This window comes from Trachemys scripta, chromosome 17 (genome assembly GCF_013100865.1).
Source record: "Trachemys scripta elegans isolate TJP31775 chromosome 17, CAS_Tse_1.0, whole genome shotgun sequence".
In the NCBI taxonomy this organism is placed as follows: Eukaryota; Metazoa; Chordata; order Testudines; family Emydidae; genus Trachemys; species Trachemys scripta.
The window spans coordinates 16,876,179-16,892,457 of record NC_048314.1 but is presented as its reverse complement, the minus strand read 5'-3'; the positions used below and the strand labels follow the sequence as shown (position 1 = coordinate 16,892,457).

The 16,279-nt window shown below is 38.8% G+C and overlaps 1 protein-coding gene across 6 annotated transcripts in view; it reads left to right on the top strand.

Moving 5' to 3' along the window:
* The window catches only part of TSC1 (TSC complex subunit 1), a 54,793-nt gene that overhangs the window by 29,729 nt on the left and 8,785 nt on the right, over nt 1-16,279 (top strand). For 4 of the 6 annotated variants that reach the window (XM_034752034.1, XM_034752035.1, XM_034752036.1 and 1 more), the window contains 11 exons: nt 578-756; nt 1,346-1,461; nt 1,753-1,876; nt 2,434-2,549; nt 2,869-2,941; nt 4,389-4,490; nt 7,820-8,396; nt 11,675-11,718; nt 14,043-14,209; nt 15,199-15,381; nt 15,751-15,861. In XM_034752034.1, the coding sequence (XP_034607925.1) occupies nt 578-756; nt 1,346-1,461; nt 1,753-1,876; nt 2,434-2,549; nt 2,869-2,941; nt 4,389-4,490; nt 7,820-8,396; nt 11,675-11,718; nt 14,043-14,209; nt 15,199-15,381; nt 15,751-15,861 (1,792 nt within the window). The remainder of the gene's footprint in view (nt 1-577; nt 757-1,345; nt 1,462-1,752; nt 1,877-2,433; nt 2,550-2,868; nt 2,942-4,388; nt 4,491-7,819; nt 8,397-11,674; nt 11,719-14,042; nt 14,210-15,198; nt 15,382-15,750; nt 15,862-16,279) is intronic. The other 2 variants (XM_034752038.1, XM_034752040.1) reach the window with 2 other exon arrangements.

Genomic DNA, 16,279 nt, shown 5'->3' with positions numbered 1-16,279 from the left:
TTCTAATTTGACTGATGAGTTTAGTTACTCAGTTATACAGAGAAGAGGTGTACAGAGTGAAAGAAAGAAATTAGAATATTTATGCCCAAAACTTAAAACAAGTAAAACTCCTTAATTGGCATACTAGATAGCAACTTGCAAAATAGTTTCAGATTCTGCACTGCTGGTTTGTCTAAATTTGGACTCCCAACATCTGAGGGTAGCTGATCTGATCTCTCCATGTGTTGAAGCTCAGGACCATTCAAGACTTCGTATGCTGCTCCTCCTTTCCAGAGTGCTCCACAGAAGACCCTGCTGGGTTCAAATAGATCTGTTTCAAAGCTGCTATGTTGCTAAATTGGAGTCACCTTTTATGAGTCATCTAGTTGCAATTTCTTTGTAAACTGTCTAAAACATTGCAAGGTACTCAATTGTATGGTGCCTCATCGTGTTTCAGCTGGGATTGTGCAAAGCTGGCAGGAACACAAATGAACCATCCGACAAACCAGTTCCTAATATGTCTAGGAACCTTGATTTATAATCATAATTAGCTTATTTAAGACTAACTTACTCTTTTGGCTCCAAAAACTGTCTACAGGTGGAAAAGACTAGAAACTCATGATGTTGTGATAGAATGTGCCAAAATCTCCCTGGACCCAAAAGAAGCCTCATATGAAGACAGCTATTACTCTGTGTCACAGTCAGTCAGCATATGCTTGCAGCCTCGTCAAATTGACCCCAATGCCAGTCCTTATATTGACACACACAGCAGCTATGGTAAGAGCTAATTGGCACTTTTAATATCCACTGGAAGCAGACCAGCTATGTTACAAAAAATCACAGTTCTTACTAATGTTCCCTTCTTGGAGTCCAGTTCTATAAGGCTACTTTTGCAAAAAGAAAAGTTGTTTTTTCCCCTATTCTGTACACGCATATGAAGTCCTGATATTACTATTCTCTAGCAATGTCACAAAGCTGTGACTTTTTTTTTTTTTTTTTTCCTTGAATGATGAGCTAATACCATTCTTGTTGCCTTGTCTGTCATTTACTCAGAATTGACAGTAGTGATTAGCTGGTCAAGTGTTCAGCACTTTCTGAGAATAAGGCCTCTTTAAGGTTGCACACTCAAATACTAAGACACCCCAAATCATTAGCCAGTTAAAATTGTTGTTGCATATTTTGCATGGATGGGAAAAGGATAAATCTGCTCTCCAATAGCCAGATTGTGTATAGGAACAGATGAGTGGATTTGATTTTTTTTTTTTTAAATAAAAACTGTTAAATATCTGCAAGAAGGACCATCAAGACCTAAATCAGATTTGATAAACTAACATGAATGTTCCTTTTTTTTTTTTTTAAACTCCAGGAACTTCCACTTCTACCCCTTATTCCACTCCTAGGCTAACACTATCACAAATGCAAGGGCAGCTACCTCAGATTCTGAGCCCACAGTCTACGCGGCTGTCAACTGAGCCACAGCAGGTAACGCATCTAACCATGGCACACCAGCATGTTATTACAAAGATGTTCACTCTTCACTCCTTAAATTGGCTTCTCATTGGATTTGAATATTTTAGAAATAGGTGCATTTGCTTTCAGTTGAGCAATCATTGCAGCTTCCTAGTATAACTTCTGTACCTAGTATAGTAAAGAATTAAATGTAATCCTCATTGATACCTTTTTGGTTTTGACATTGTGCATGGGCCAGATGTTTGTATTTCATATAGGTTTTTATTAGATATTCCTAATTGATTTGCTTATATTGTGACACAGGTTACCATCTGGAGCCCCTCTGCAATTTGTGGTATGACCACTCCACCAACCTCTCCAGGAATTGTCTCGTCTGAGTCCTCACAAACTTCATCACAGCCTTATAGCAAATATTTTAGCACACCTGGTATGTACTGCATTTCAGAGTTAGCATTTTAATGGGTTTTTTAACTTGGTCTAGGAGTGATACTTTGTTAAAAAATATCTGTGTAGATACTTAGGTTTGCATACAGGCTCTTTAAAGGTGAATCTAAGTGTATTTGGAACTTCTTTAAACTGCTTTTCCCCTAAAAATTCTCTTACGTAGTTTGCTGTTCGTAAGTTTTGACGTCTTTAACTATATCATTACTCCACACTTGAAGGGAGCATACAATTTTTTGAATGGGCATCTTAAATGGGAACAGCCAATTCTGCATTTGAGTTCTCCAAATCAGCATTTAGACATCCAAGTACTCATTTTACACAGCTAAGTTCTAATATGAACACTGATACAGAGAACTGGGTACCCCGAGTTAAGTACTGAAGTTTGAAAACTGGATGTCCCATATGAAACTGAAAATTGTGAGGTTTGAATGGCAGATCATTTGAAGTGTGTATCACTTGAACTTTATGAATGTGAAATTAACTCAAATTAAGAAGGATATGGAGTTTTAATGGTGATTAAACTTTTCTTTGCCTTTTGAGCAGGTGGAAAAGGAACCCCTCTAGGAACACCAGCCACCTCCCCTCCTCCACCCTGCATTTCAGATGACTTTGTGCATGTTTCACTCCCTTCAGCTGCTGCCACACCTCCGAAGAAGGTAAAGGCAAAATGTAACTGCCAGGCAAAACTGGCTTCAGTCTCTGGGTTAACTTTTCATGAGAACCTGTTTTTCAGTCGTGGTTGTCTGTGTGTAAATCAAAAGTATTTAATTATGAAAAGTATAGTTTGGGCCTTAACACAAACTAACAAATTGCCTGTAATTTCAGGCAATTTATATTCGGGTTAGCCTGTCTCCGAAGTCCTTTATTGATGTACCACTTAAGTCATCTGTCTGGAAAAATTCCCTCTCGCTGAACATGTACTAGAGGCTGCTTTGTGATAGATGTCTGTTGCAAAGAATCCTTATTTTCTTCCAGGAGGACAAACCGGATCCCGGGAGGCCTTCGCTGTCCCGACAGCAAAATGTCATAAACAGCGAGAAAGCATTGGGTAAACTACATCCTCTTCTCCCAGCTCTCAATAGTCTTACCCCAAAGCAGTGATCTCATTTGTGGATAAATGTTTCCAGTTACAAATGACTTCTCCCCTGCCCTTTCTCCATTTTTTCCCCATCCATTCCATAGTGGTTCCAGAATCCCACTCTAATGCTACCATTCAGCTTAACGTCACATGATAAAAACTTTTGATTTGTTTCCTGTTAACTATTCACTTCCAGAAATGCTTTGCATGGACTGCCTTCTTAGCTGCCCCTCAACCCAACCCCAGTGTTCCACAATTTAAATATTTAATGTTTGGAACACAGAATTAAGTGAAGGTTGCAAAAGATTAAAAAGGAGAAACTCAAGCTTTGAGGATGATCTTTGGAAGCTCTCTTATGTTTAGATTCCTCAACTTCAAAATGACTTGCAGTGTTATGCATCTATAAGGCTGCCCATGCGTGTTCCTTCACTGTGTCAGCAGTTCAGGATAGACTCTTTCCCCTCAAATGCTTCTGGAAGCAGAACTTGGTATTTTTTCATACTCCTGCAGTGTTACTATATCACTGCATTTGAGAGAACCCTTTCTAGTTCCACGTGGAGTAGTAAAATCTGTAGAGAATGTTTGAGAAAAAAACGTATCTTCTTGGAAATGGAATTTATACTTGCCATTTCCTCTATTTCCCCCACCCACACATCTCTGGAAGGGGTGGGAAAGGACTTTGATGGTACCACATTTAAGGTACTAAAGAACTGCTGTAGAAATGTCTTCAGGGTGGAGAAGATACTGGAATTTAAAACTGGCTTTCCACAATGGAGTTGTCCTGCAACGCTGGTATCTGAACTTTTTGGTATTTGGCTTTTGTGCTAGACTTTCCATTGGATTCCCAACTTGTGACTGGGCTGTGAAGCTAAGGTTTCTATCCCTGCATTGCTTAGTATGTGCGTCTCTATCGTCTGTCTCAGACTTTTGATCTGTTCCTCAGTCACATATGGTTTAGTTTGTACTGCATTCATTCAGTTAAGCTTTTTTTGTAGGTAAGTACTGTTCGTTGGAGCAAGATCAGTGTTTTTAAAGGGAGTTTAGAGCTGGCCTGGAAATCTAGCAGTGCAAACATATTTGAGACTTAAGCTTTGTCCTTCCTTTTCATGGGTAGGAGAACTGCAGACAACATACTTCTCTTCTGTGGAGGAGACTACCTCATCTCACTCTGCAGTAGCACTTCTTGTCATTTCAAAATCACATTGGCTGTCTCTGGAGGGACCAGTGACCTAACACTTCAGGACTCTTTGATTTGCGGGTGGAGCAGAAATGGGGTACGCTCCTGTTTTGGGAAGGATCTAGAGGGATGGAGAATGTTGTTTGAAGACTATTTCAGCAGAAGTGGAAGATATCGTATTGTTAAATCTTATGATGACATATAGCATCTGTACAATTACTTTTTTTTTTTTTTCTTCAGAAGTGCCTGGCAGTAAAAGTTCTGTAAATTTAAGTGATCTTCCAGAATTTTTAGGTTGCCTGGCCTCTGATGAAGATAGTGTTGAGAAGGACAGAGAAGAAGGTAATGTCTCTTGGTATCCTTATGTAGGTTTTATATGCATTTAGACCTCGAGCTAGTATGGTACTGAGTTTGATTCAGACGTTTTAATTTTATCAAGCCAGACATAAATGAGTTTTACTAATTACTGCAGACAGAAGAAAATGTGTGGATTCAGGAAACCTATCGGGAATACCAGCTTCTTCCTGATAAGTGTTCCAAAAGTGGCATAAATGTATAGTTAGTTAATTTCACCTTGCTTCTTATCAACTCTTCCCACATAAATGAAGAGACTTCATGTTGGATGTACAGCAACTCTGCACATATTTTGGATGAGAATGAAATATCCTTAATTCCTGAAAGAAATTGTTGCTGTCAAGGTATACTGAACCACACTGCCCTGCTTAATTGTTGTAACCCTCCCTATTGGCTTTGTCTTCCTGGTCCATTTAAACATTTGTTCTATTTTTGAAATCTACTCCTTTTTATGCAAGAATCCTGTTAGTGATCCTTATCGTTTACATATGTATCAATGTAAAAATCAGATTATTTCAGGAGTAAATGAAATACATAAATAATAGTAAACCCTTCTTTACGTGACTAGTGTTAAGGCTGTATTTCCTCTTTTTAATCTGGGAAGAATTTCTGACTTTGAGACAACCAATAAGTCCCTAGTTGACTCTTTTCTGCATTGGTTTAAAAAAAAAATTACCATTTACAGCCAAGTGGAAAATGTATTTATTTTAATATCAGGGATCAAACTATCTTAATTTTAGGACGTTACCATTTACATTTGGAAAGAGTGAATTACTTCTGCGCACCCACCCCTGAAATACATGATGATTACATAGTCCCTTTATAAAATTTTCTGATCAAGATAATTTTGAAATAAAACTTTATAATGTTCCTTAATTAGCATGCCAGGCTAGATGGCACTATTCTAGATTTTCTTCTAGTGACTTTATTTGGGGCCTGAGCCAAAGTCTGTTGAAGTCAATGGAGTGACTCCACTGACTTCAATGGATTTGAGATCAGGCACTTAAAGGAGAGTGAAAAGAGATACTGTAAGATTTTATTCCAAAAATTTATATAGTTTTTAATATCTACAGGTTAACTTGCATTTTTTCCATCCCTGTTCTGTTAGTTTTCTGATATTCTGTAAAACAGCATAATATCTGTATTTTCTAGATCCATAAACAGGGATAGCCATTATTTCCAAAAAAAAAAAAAAAAATTGTTGCCATACCCCTAACTATTCCTTTGAAAAATTATTCCATCCTAAAGTCTGTCCTCCTTATTTCCAGTATTCACAACAGCCTTCTTTCCCCACAAGTAAAAATCCAGATTCTTTATTAGGAAGTAGTTAGCAGAAAAGGAAGAAAAGGACTTCTTTCTGCTAAAATTTCTAAAAACAAACTTATAGGAGGATAAGCAAATATTTGCTTTTTGTATAAAAACAGACCCCTACTTGCTATGCGGAAAATTCACCCTTATGCAGAGGACTATTGCAAGGTTTATGTATCACTTAAAACCCTATTTTGAGTAAGACAGTGGTCAGTTTCATAGTATTGTCTTAACAAGCATTGTGTTAATAGGGTGTCTTTCAATATTTTCTTCATATTAGCGCTTTAAGGGACGATGTAGCACTTTATCCATGTTTAGTATAGTCAGTCTCCCTTTTTCTACAGATGTATATGACTTTTTAATTCAGAGGCTTTTTTTCTACGGATAAACTGAACAATATATTTACAAATTTATCGATCTTCTTTGAAACTTTAATTGACAAAGACTCAAATTAAAAAAAAAATGCTAGAAACAAAGCAAATTGATTTAAATCACCAGTTTTGATCATGACTTAAATAAGGTTTCCTGCTTGCTGGATATATATAATTCATCTTTATACTTTTTAATTACTTTCCTAATGAAAGGTTGATTCTCATTGGTTGGCAACCATTAAAACATGTTGATTTGTAACTAAATATAGTCTTTTTACATGGATTTTGGTGCTTCTTTTTGATAACCAGGAGGATACACTATATCTATATATCTATATTTAAGTAACTATATAGCTTAACTTACCTTTATTTGGTTTCTGAATTTTTCACATTTTTTATTGTTAAAAAATGGTGAATGATGCATTTTTTTATTTACTGAATTGATTTTTTATTTGTGATTTGTGTAAAGCACTATTTGGATAGAAATTCAAATTCAGTTAAAATGCACAAAAATAACATTTAATTTTTTTATTCAATAAAACTACCTTAAATGTGCTGCATACATTTAAAAAAACCTTATCAAAACATGCTTTGCATTTAAAACTAACAGTTTTATTAAATGAAGTATTATCTGTGGTTAATGAATTGAACTGATGATTTCTGGTCAGAATGTCTTTCAAGATTTTAGAATTAATAGATCTCGTTTTTTCATACCTAGTTTTTATTCATAGATTGGAAGAGGAAAACAAGCTTTCCTGCTTTATTCAACTAGTTCATTTCAGTGTTAAGAAACTGATTGGAAGCTGAAAAACTGAAATGAAGAAAAGATTCTCTCTGCTCCTGCAAAAGAGGCTACTGCTGTCAAAAACTGGTTTAGCACTTTCACAAACTCTGGTTCCAAGTGTTTATCCAGTGACTTTCACTATTATTCAGGGGTTTGACTTCTACCTAAAACTTAGCAGCAAATATGAACTGCTGAATATTTTTTGTAGTTGATTAAAGTGATTGTAATTTGTAATAAGTTTTTAGGCCTTAAAATAAGTTATCAATTTGAAATTTAATTTTAAGTATTTAAATTTAAAAAAACATCTGATTTAAATAAACCAATTTTTAAATGTATTTAATTGGTGTTTTTATCCACCCGGTATAGAAAGGCAGGTTTATTTTATTTGCTTTATTTCTAGCTTTACCCACAAGCTAGCTTTTCCAATTTAATAAAATCTACTCTTATTTGTATTATCTTAATAGTGGTAAATAATTTACATACTATTGTGCATATTCCCAAATACTTTGTCTGGTCCATTTCAATTTGAAAAATCTTCCCAAAGTTTTAAGAACTCAAATTACACTTTGAAAAATTCATCTCTCTGTCATAAAGCAATGAGTTAATTTGCATCCCTCAGTTTTGAAATTGTACCCTGTTCTAATTTTACATTAAGAAAGTTTATAGGATTTGTATCCCAGGTTACAAAGAGCAAGCCTGAGTGTGTAGCAGGTAAACGGATGTCTAAATGTTCACAGGAGTTGGTTTTGGGGGGGTGTTGTATAGGGGGTAAAAGGTGGATTGTCTTAACACAGCACCAAACTTATTTTTTTAAAGCTTATTTGCCTACTAACTGCCTTTTCTTTTTTTCTTAGATGCAATATCAAAAGAGATCTCTGAGATCACTACAGCAGATGCTGAGCCCGTGGTGCCTAGAGGAGGATTTGACTCTCCTTTTTACCGCACAAGTGAGAGTTTACCAGCCTCTCAAAGGAAGCCCCATTCAGTAGCCTCCAGTGTTCAAGGACACAGTCTGAGCTCTGAACCGTTAGCCTCGTCTCTGGACAAATCTGGGCCTGAGGGTGCACGAGACACACCTAAACAAGCATTTACTCCCATTGACAGGCCCTGTGTAGCCTCTGATGAAAGCTCTGCTGGTAACAGGGTAGGCCAATCCTCTATGGAGACCAGTATCCTCACTCCCAGCCCTTGCAAAGTACCAGAACAGAGAAGAATGGGGTTTGGGAGCGGGCAGCCTCCCTCATATGAGCACCTTTTTGAGGTTGCATTACCAAAGACTGCCTACCTCTTTGTTAGCAAGAAGACTGAGGAGCTGCTAAAGAAAGTCAAGGGAAACCAGGATGAAGACTGCACATCTTCCACCTCTCCAATGGAAGTACTGGATAGACTGATACAGCAAGGAGCAGATGCACATACCAAGGAGCTCAACAAGTAAGTGTCTGCAGACCTTGCTCTGCAAACACTTCGTTACCACTTTCCTTGTCAGTCCATATATCAGTAGCAGTGCCTGAAAGGCTGCTTTGCTTGGAAACCAAGAAGCTCTGCAGACATGGCTCTGTAGTCCTTATATTGAAAGTGCATAATTGCTTCATGTTAAGTCATCTCTTCAGGGGTTCCTAGTTGGACATGCATGAGTTCTTGAAAGTGAACTTTCTAGCCAGAATGGTAGCTTAACATTTAGCTGCATAAGTAAAATGTCTTTATGAAGGTAGAATTTACTACATCTGAGGTGGAAGTCAAACTCAAACAGTTTAATGGGACTAAATCAGGCGGCCCAGATAATCTATCCTAGAATATTAAAGGAACTGATACATGAAATTACAAGCTCAATAACAAGGATTTTTAATGAATTTGTAAACTCGGGGGTCATACTCTATGACTGGAGAATTGCTAATATAGTTCCTATTTTTAATAAAGGAAAAAAAGTGATCCAGGAAACTACAGGCCTGTTAGTTTGACCTCAATTGTATGCAAGGTCTTGGAACAAATTTTGAAAGAGAAAGTAATTAAGGACATAGAGGTGAACGGCAATTGGGATAAAATACAATATGATTATACAAAAGGTAGATCATGCCAAACTAACCTTATCTCCTCCTTTGAGAAGATAACTGAACTTTTAGACAAAGGAAATGCAGTAGATCTAATCTACCTGGATTTCTGTAGGGCATTTGATACAGTTCCACATGGGAAATTATTAGCCAAATTGGAGCAGATGGGGGTTAATATGAGAATTGAAAGGTGGATAAAGAATTGGTTAAAAGGGTGACTACAGCGGGTCATACTGGAAGGTGAACTGTTAGGATTGGTCTTGGAATCAATTTTATTAAACATTTTTATTGCTGTCTTTGGTACAAAAAGTGAGTGTGCGCTAATAAAATTTGTGGATGATACAAAGTTGGGAGGTATTGCCAATACTGAGGAGGACCCAAAATATCGTACAAGAAGATCTGGATAATTTTGTAAACTGGAGTAATAGAAATTGGATGAAATTTAATAGAGCAAAATGCAAAGTAATGCATTTAGGGACCAACAACAAGAATTTTTGCTATAAGCTGGGGACTTATCAGTTCAAAGTGACAGAGGAAGAGAGAGACCTGGGTGTATTGATCACAGGATGACTATGAGCTGTCAGTGTGATACAGTTTTAAAAAAGGCTAATGCAGTCCTAGGATGCATAGGGCGAGGTATTTCCAGTGGAGACAGGGAAGTGTTAGTACCATTATACCAGGCACTGGTCAGATCTCATTTGGAATACTGTGTGCAATTCTAGTGTCCCATGTTTAAGAAAGATGAATTCAAATTGGAACAGGTGCAGAGAGAGGTTACTAGGATGATCTGAGGAATGGAAAACCTACCTTATAAAAGGAGACTCAAAGAGCTTGGCTTGTTTAGCCTAACCAAAAGAAGGCTGAGGGGAGATATGATTGCTCTCTATAAATACATCAGAATAATAAATATCAGGAAAGGAGAGGAGTTATTTAAGTTAAGCACCAATGTGGACACAAGAACAAATGGCTATAACCTGGCTATCAACAAGTTTCGGCTCAAAATTAGGCAAAGGTTTCTAATCATCAGAGGAGTCAAGTTCTGGAATGCTGCTGGGCAAAAAACCTACCTGGCTTCAAGACTGAGCTTGATAAAGTTTATGAAGGGGATGATATGAGGAGATTGCCTACAATGGCATGTGGCCCATTGGCTACTGACAGTAGCCAAAAAAAAAAGCCCAACTGGTGGAGATGGGACACTAGATGCGGAGAGCTCTGAGTTACTACAGAGAATTCTTTCCCAGATATCTGCCTGGCGGGTCTTGCCCACATGCTCAGGGTCTAACTGATCGCCATATATGGGGTTGGGAGGTATTTCTCCCTGGGTCAGATTGGCAGAGACCCTGGGGGTTTTCTCCTTCCCCTGCAGCATGAGGCATAAGGCACTTGCAGGTTTTAAACTCGTTTAAATGGTAAATTCTCTGTAACATAAAACCATGATTTGAGGACTTCAGTAACTCAGCCAGAGGTTCTGGGTCTATTTCAGGAGGTCAGACTAGATGATCACAATGGTTCCTTCTGACTTTTAAAGTCTGAGTCTGTGAGTAACCTAAGGACTTTTGCTGCCTTTGCTGATGGAGCTCAGCTCTGTTGTTAAACCTGATGGTGAGGAAGTGGGGGCCATTGGCTGCCTGTCTCTAATGTGGCTTGGATACTTGTCTGAGACACAGTTAGGTCGAGATAAGTCAGCTTACGTCGACCTAATTATATCAGTGTACACACTACAGCCTTGTCCCGCCGATATAAAAGTGCCCGTCGACACCGACATAACTCACCCTACGCCTCTCGTGGAGGTGTTTTGTCCGTGTAGTTAGGGCAACACAGTGTCTGTGTAGACACTGTTATTGGCTGTCTTGTCAATTTCAGGGCTCCATGTTGGAGCCCTGAAATTGATAAGGAAGCCAGGCTGCCCATGCCTGGCTCCCGACTTAGGGAGCTGAGAAGCCCGAGCAGCTGCCCCCACTCGCAGCTGAGAGTTAAGAATCCTAGAGGGTGGCTGGTCCCCCTGCTCCTGGTGGGGAGCTGCATGGAGCTGAGAGCCTTGGCTCTCAGCCCCCGCGCCTGTCTCCCACACACTACCTTCAGTCAGTGGAAGCACTCCAGAGGAGGATGTGCACCACTGACAGAAGGAGGGTAGTGTGGACATGTGTCAATTTAAAGTCTGTAGTGTAGATGTGCCCTTAGATAAAGTTGTTCATGAGGGCAGAGTTAGGTGTCCAGTAACGGGGCGAAGTCTAGTGGCCAAGAGAAGCATAGCAATTCCTTCCTCCAGTATGAAAGTCAGGAACTGGAAAAACTTGTTTGGGCCAAGGTGTAAGAAGGGAGAGTCGTATATGGATACATCCATGTCTGTTTTTATTTCCTATTATGCACTCCCTTCATCTCCTTATCCTACTTCCTGCTTCTCCCCTTTCTCAAGCTGCTTTTTACACTTGGGACAGTTTCTCCCGTTCTGTCTACCAAGCACCCTTGCTGTCTTTCAAATTCCTCCTTAAAGCCCACTTTTTGTAGTGATCTTTACACCCTCTCACCTGAATTATTCTCTAGTATGATGTTTCATTTGTTAGATTACAAAGCCTTAGGGACAGGGACTGTATTTCAGTCTGTCTTGTAAAGTGTTCACTTACAATGTGTAAACTGTTAATACTGTGTTTTTATTTCTAGATTGCCTCTGCCAAGCAAATCTGCTGACTGGACTCACTTTGGAGGTAAACAAGTTTTTCTTGGTTTAGGTCCATAAATGTAGTCCATAATCAGTAAAAAATGCATTTCTTTGTATCTTCTTCTACTTGGTTTACTTAAATAATGAACTGCATATTTGGCTTCTTTCTTTTCACACGCTGAAGTTGGATGGTGACCGTCATTAAGATGTAGTTTATCTGTTCAGGAGATGATGCACCTTTCTGTTTCAACATTACAAGTTTCTTTTTCTTTGGAAAGTGATAATTACCTTTCCTACAGAACCAAGAATATTACTATGTGCTTTTCCCCCCACTAAATTGCAGTGGTACTCATGCCCATTATCAAATCTACAGTTGCATGTACTGGCCTTCTTCAAAGGGACACTGATTCTCTTTTATGGTTTTGTTTTTATGGCCACCTATGTAGAAACGAATACTCCTGAGGTGAATGACCCTTCAGTTTTAAAGCTGAATTCCACCTGGTTTAAAGAACTATTTAAATATTCCCCCCTCTCCACCCCCAACTGATCATAACTCAGAGAGCCTAAAACTGAAATCTTTCCTCACCATTTAACATATATCTCACAGTTTTGTCATCTTAGGCTTCCTTTTAACTTCCGTGTTGGTGATCTTTACGCCTCTGTGGAGATTTAAAAAAATTAGCCAGTTTAAAAATCCATATAACTAGGAGGCAGAGGGGTATTAGGACAGAAGTCATTTTTGGACACATTGGTCTGGTTCCCTTTATTCAAATATGTCCCTTCTCTTTCTTCACCTGAAGCATCTGGAAGCTCCACTTAAGTCATAACTGACTTAAGCACAGTTTTGTCAATCAAAAACCTACCCTGTACACTGTTAGAAAACTTTTAAATGTTGTCTGTGCTTAGGAATGCTTTTAGATAAATCTGTCTTACTAAGGTAGGATGGTGAAATAACAAAGGAGTGTGAAATTGGTCTGTCTAAAATCTTTCCAATGGCGCTTTGGAAGACATCCTCTCCTGAATATTTAAAATTGACATTTTTAAATGGCTTGAGGCTAATCCCAAACTTATCACTTTTAGCTGATGCAGTAAAAGCCATGTCCTACAATTTCTCATTACTCTTTCCCAAAAATAATCATGTAAGCCACAAGACAGCACTCATGAGCAGGTTGCTCGTGACAAAAACATGTAATGTAGGAGAAAATGTTGCTAGTGAAACAGACTTCAGTTTCAGGCTTCAAATGGGTTGTTGTATTTTTTTTCATAATTATGAAGGCTGTGTAGGTTGGAGGAATGAGCCACAGGCTTAGAAATTGGAAGGTCCTAAATTCTAATTTTAATGCTGGTTCTGTCACTGATTTGCTGTGTAACTTTGTGGAAACTAGTTCTTTCAAATTCTGTGGGTAAAACTTTCAAAAGTGTCTTAGGTAGCACTGGAAGTCAGTGGCACTTAGGTAGCTTAGGCTAGGTCTACACTGCAAAGAAAAAAACGTGGAGCCCAGTCTCAGAACCCAGATCAGTTGGCTTGGGTTGCAGGGTTAAAAATAGCAGTATAGACATTTCCCCCTCAGGCTAGAGCCTGGGCTCTGAAATCTGGCAAGGGGGGAGGGTCTTGGAGCCTAGGCTCCAGCCTGAGTGGGTCTACACTGCAATTTTTAGTCCGGCAGCCTGAGTCCTGCAAGCCCAAGTCAGTTGACCCAGGCTCTGAGACCTGGTGCCGTGAGTGGTTGTTTTTTTTTTTACTTTGTAGTGTAGACATAATCTCGGTCACATTTTCTAAAGTATCTAAGGGTATGTCTACGCTATCGATCCAGCGGGGGTCGATTTATCATGTCTAGTCTAGACATGATAAATGGACCCCCGAGCGCTCTCCTGTCAACTCCTGTACTCCTCCACCGCGAGAGGTGCAGGCAGAATCGATGGGGGAGCGGCAGCAGTCGACTCACCGCGATGAAGACACCACGGTAAGTCGATCTAAGTACGATCTTATTCACGTAACTGAAGTTGCGTAACTTAGATCAATCCCTTTCTCCCCCCCCCCCCCCCCCCCGCCCCCATAGACCAGGGCTAAGCCATCTAAGCATTCTAGAAAACTTTACCCCATTTGTAAAATGTAAATACTAAATTGGTACCTATGAACTGTGGGTATGATGAGGATTCAAGACTGTATAAAGCTTTGAACATGTAAAGTTTTGTGCTAACTATTGATACCTTTTATTTAAATTCCTAATTTTTTCCATTCAGTTTTGCAGTTAAAAAATAACCCTGGAAAAGTAGAGGGGGCCAGAATGAGGATGTAAATGTGAATGTATGTAATAGAATCAAATATATTTAGCAGTAACCTTTGCTCTGTCATTTAACTCTGTCTAGGTTCTCCCCCTTCAGATGAGATTCACACCCTGCGTAACCAGCTGCTTTTGCTACACAACCAGTTATTGTATGAGCGCTTCAAAAGGCAACAACATGCCCTTCGGAACCGGCGACTCCTGCGGAAAGTGATCAAAGCAACAGCACTGGAGGAACATAATGCTGCCATGGTGAGCAAGGATTTAAGAGCTGTGCATGCCAAGAAGTGCTACCAATACATCACTATCAAATCTATGAATACCCCCAGACAACATCTACTATAGTATCATAGAACTTTAAAATCTTTTAAAGTATTTATTATTGAAGTTTTTTTGTTGTTGTTTTTAAAGTAACCTTCAAACACTCCAATTTTTGTGGAATGGATTGCGGATAATTTTGATGCATTGTGATTAGTTGAAACTGGAAATTTACTGTAAAGGGCATTGAACTGAACACATACATGAAGAAGCCAACTGGCTTAAATAACTGCCAAACTTAGCTTAGAAAGATGTTGTGATTTAACAGTTAATGTTGTGCTTGCTTAACATTTGGGCAGTCTTAACATTAGGCTAGTAACCTTGTTAAGTTTCCTGAAGAGGTACATGCTTTCCATTTGAGGAGGAGGAATGCTGGCGGAAAGCTAAGTATTTCAAGTGTGTTCTCTCTTTCCGAGTCTCTGAATTGGCCCTGATTAGTGATGAAAACTTAGTGGTGTGGAGTCCATGTGAAATAACTTTAATCTTGTTTGAATTCTTATGTCCACATTATAAAAGCTGTCATGTAAATTGGGATCTTTGTTGCAGTCACAGCAAAGAGGCTAAGAACTAAGTAATTATTGGAAATGGAACTACCCTCTCTTCCCTGAGGCTGTCCCTTTAGGTCACCACTGGAGCACAGGGTGATGTGGAGGAACATACATAACTGCTGACCATATTTTGTGGATGTAATTTCAGTTTCCAGTATGTTCAGCCTGGCACCTTTCTTTAAAAAAACAAAAAAAAAACTTTTTATATGAGGAACATACTAAAGTGCTGTAACATAGCCAAGTTTGAAGACTGTACTATTAGTGGGTTTTGTTTTTGATCCTTTATTTGGTGGTTGACTTGGGGTAGTGGTCTCTGATGTACTAGCTGAAATAGCAGATTTGGTCATCTGACTTTTGGTATATGGTTCCGGACAGAAAGATCAGCTGAAACTACAGGAGAAAGATATCCACTCCTTGAAGCTTAGTCTGCAGAAAGAGCAGGCCAGATACCACCAATTTCAGGAAGAGCATGATAATATAGTGGCTCAGCTTCACAGCCAGATCCGACAGCTGCAACATGACAGGGAAGAATTCTACAACCAGAGCCAGGAATTGCAGGTATGAAACATAGCATGGAAAAGCTACAGTGAACAGATAACGTAGCTTTAAAAATAACCCCCCTAATGATCTGGCATGAAATGGCTCTTAAGTATATTAAACCTCTCACTTCAATCCAAATAAGACAACATGCAGTTAAAAATTCATCTAAGTTGATTCCATTCTTTGTGGCGTTTGTTTTATTTTGCTTTGAAATGGCAAATTGCATGCCTTTAACTAGTCTGTAGATGATGATCATTTTTAGTGTTTACTCTGTAACAGCTGATTATGCTGTGTGGGAGGAATGCTGGCCATCCTGCCAAATGTGTATTTTGCTAGGTTTGTAGTACAGTTTCAGAACCTTAAGCCTCTTGCTCTCTATTTGAACAGACCAAGCTGAAGGACTGTAGGAATATGATTGCAGATTTGAGGTTAGAATTAAAGAAAGCCAACAACAAGGTGTGTCACACAGAGTTGCTTCTCAGCCAAGTTTCTCAGAAGGTATGATTCCCTTTGTGGCCCTTTTGTTATGTCCTTTTTTTGCTAGTACCCATTTTCAAATTTCTCTTTGTTCCTCATAAGGCCGTTATCACTTTGGGTAAGCTGCTCCTCATTCCACACTCAGTTCCATGGTATTGATTTTAAATGAGTGAGAACACAGAATATGAAGAATTTTATGCTGAAGAAATTAAATTTGCTTGGTCCTAATACTTCTGAAATCTTGCTCCTCATTTTGGGTCTCTGGCCCACATTTGGAATTTCACAGATTGAGCAATATTACTCCAATATTACATTCTGTGCCCAAAAAATTAAAAATTCTGCGCCAGAAATATAAAAACTCTGCACACAGTATTTTAAAATTCTGCAAATTTTATTTGTCAAATAAATGTGGAGGTTCCAGCTTGGCATTGGGGAGCAC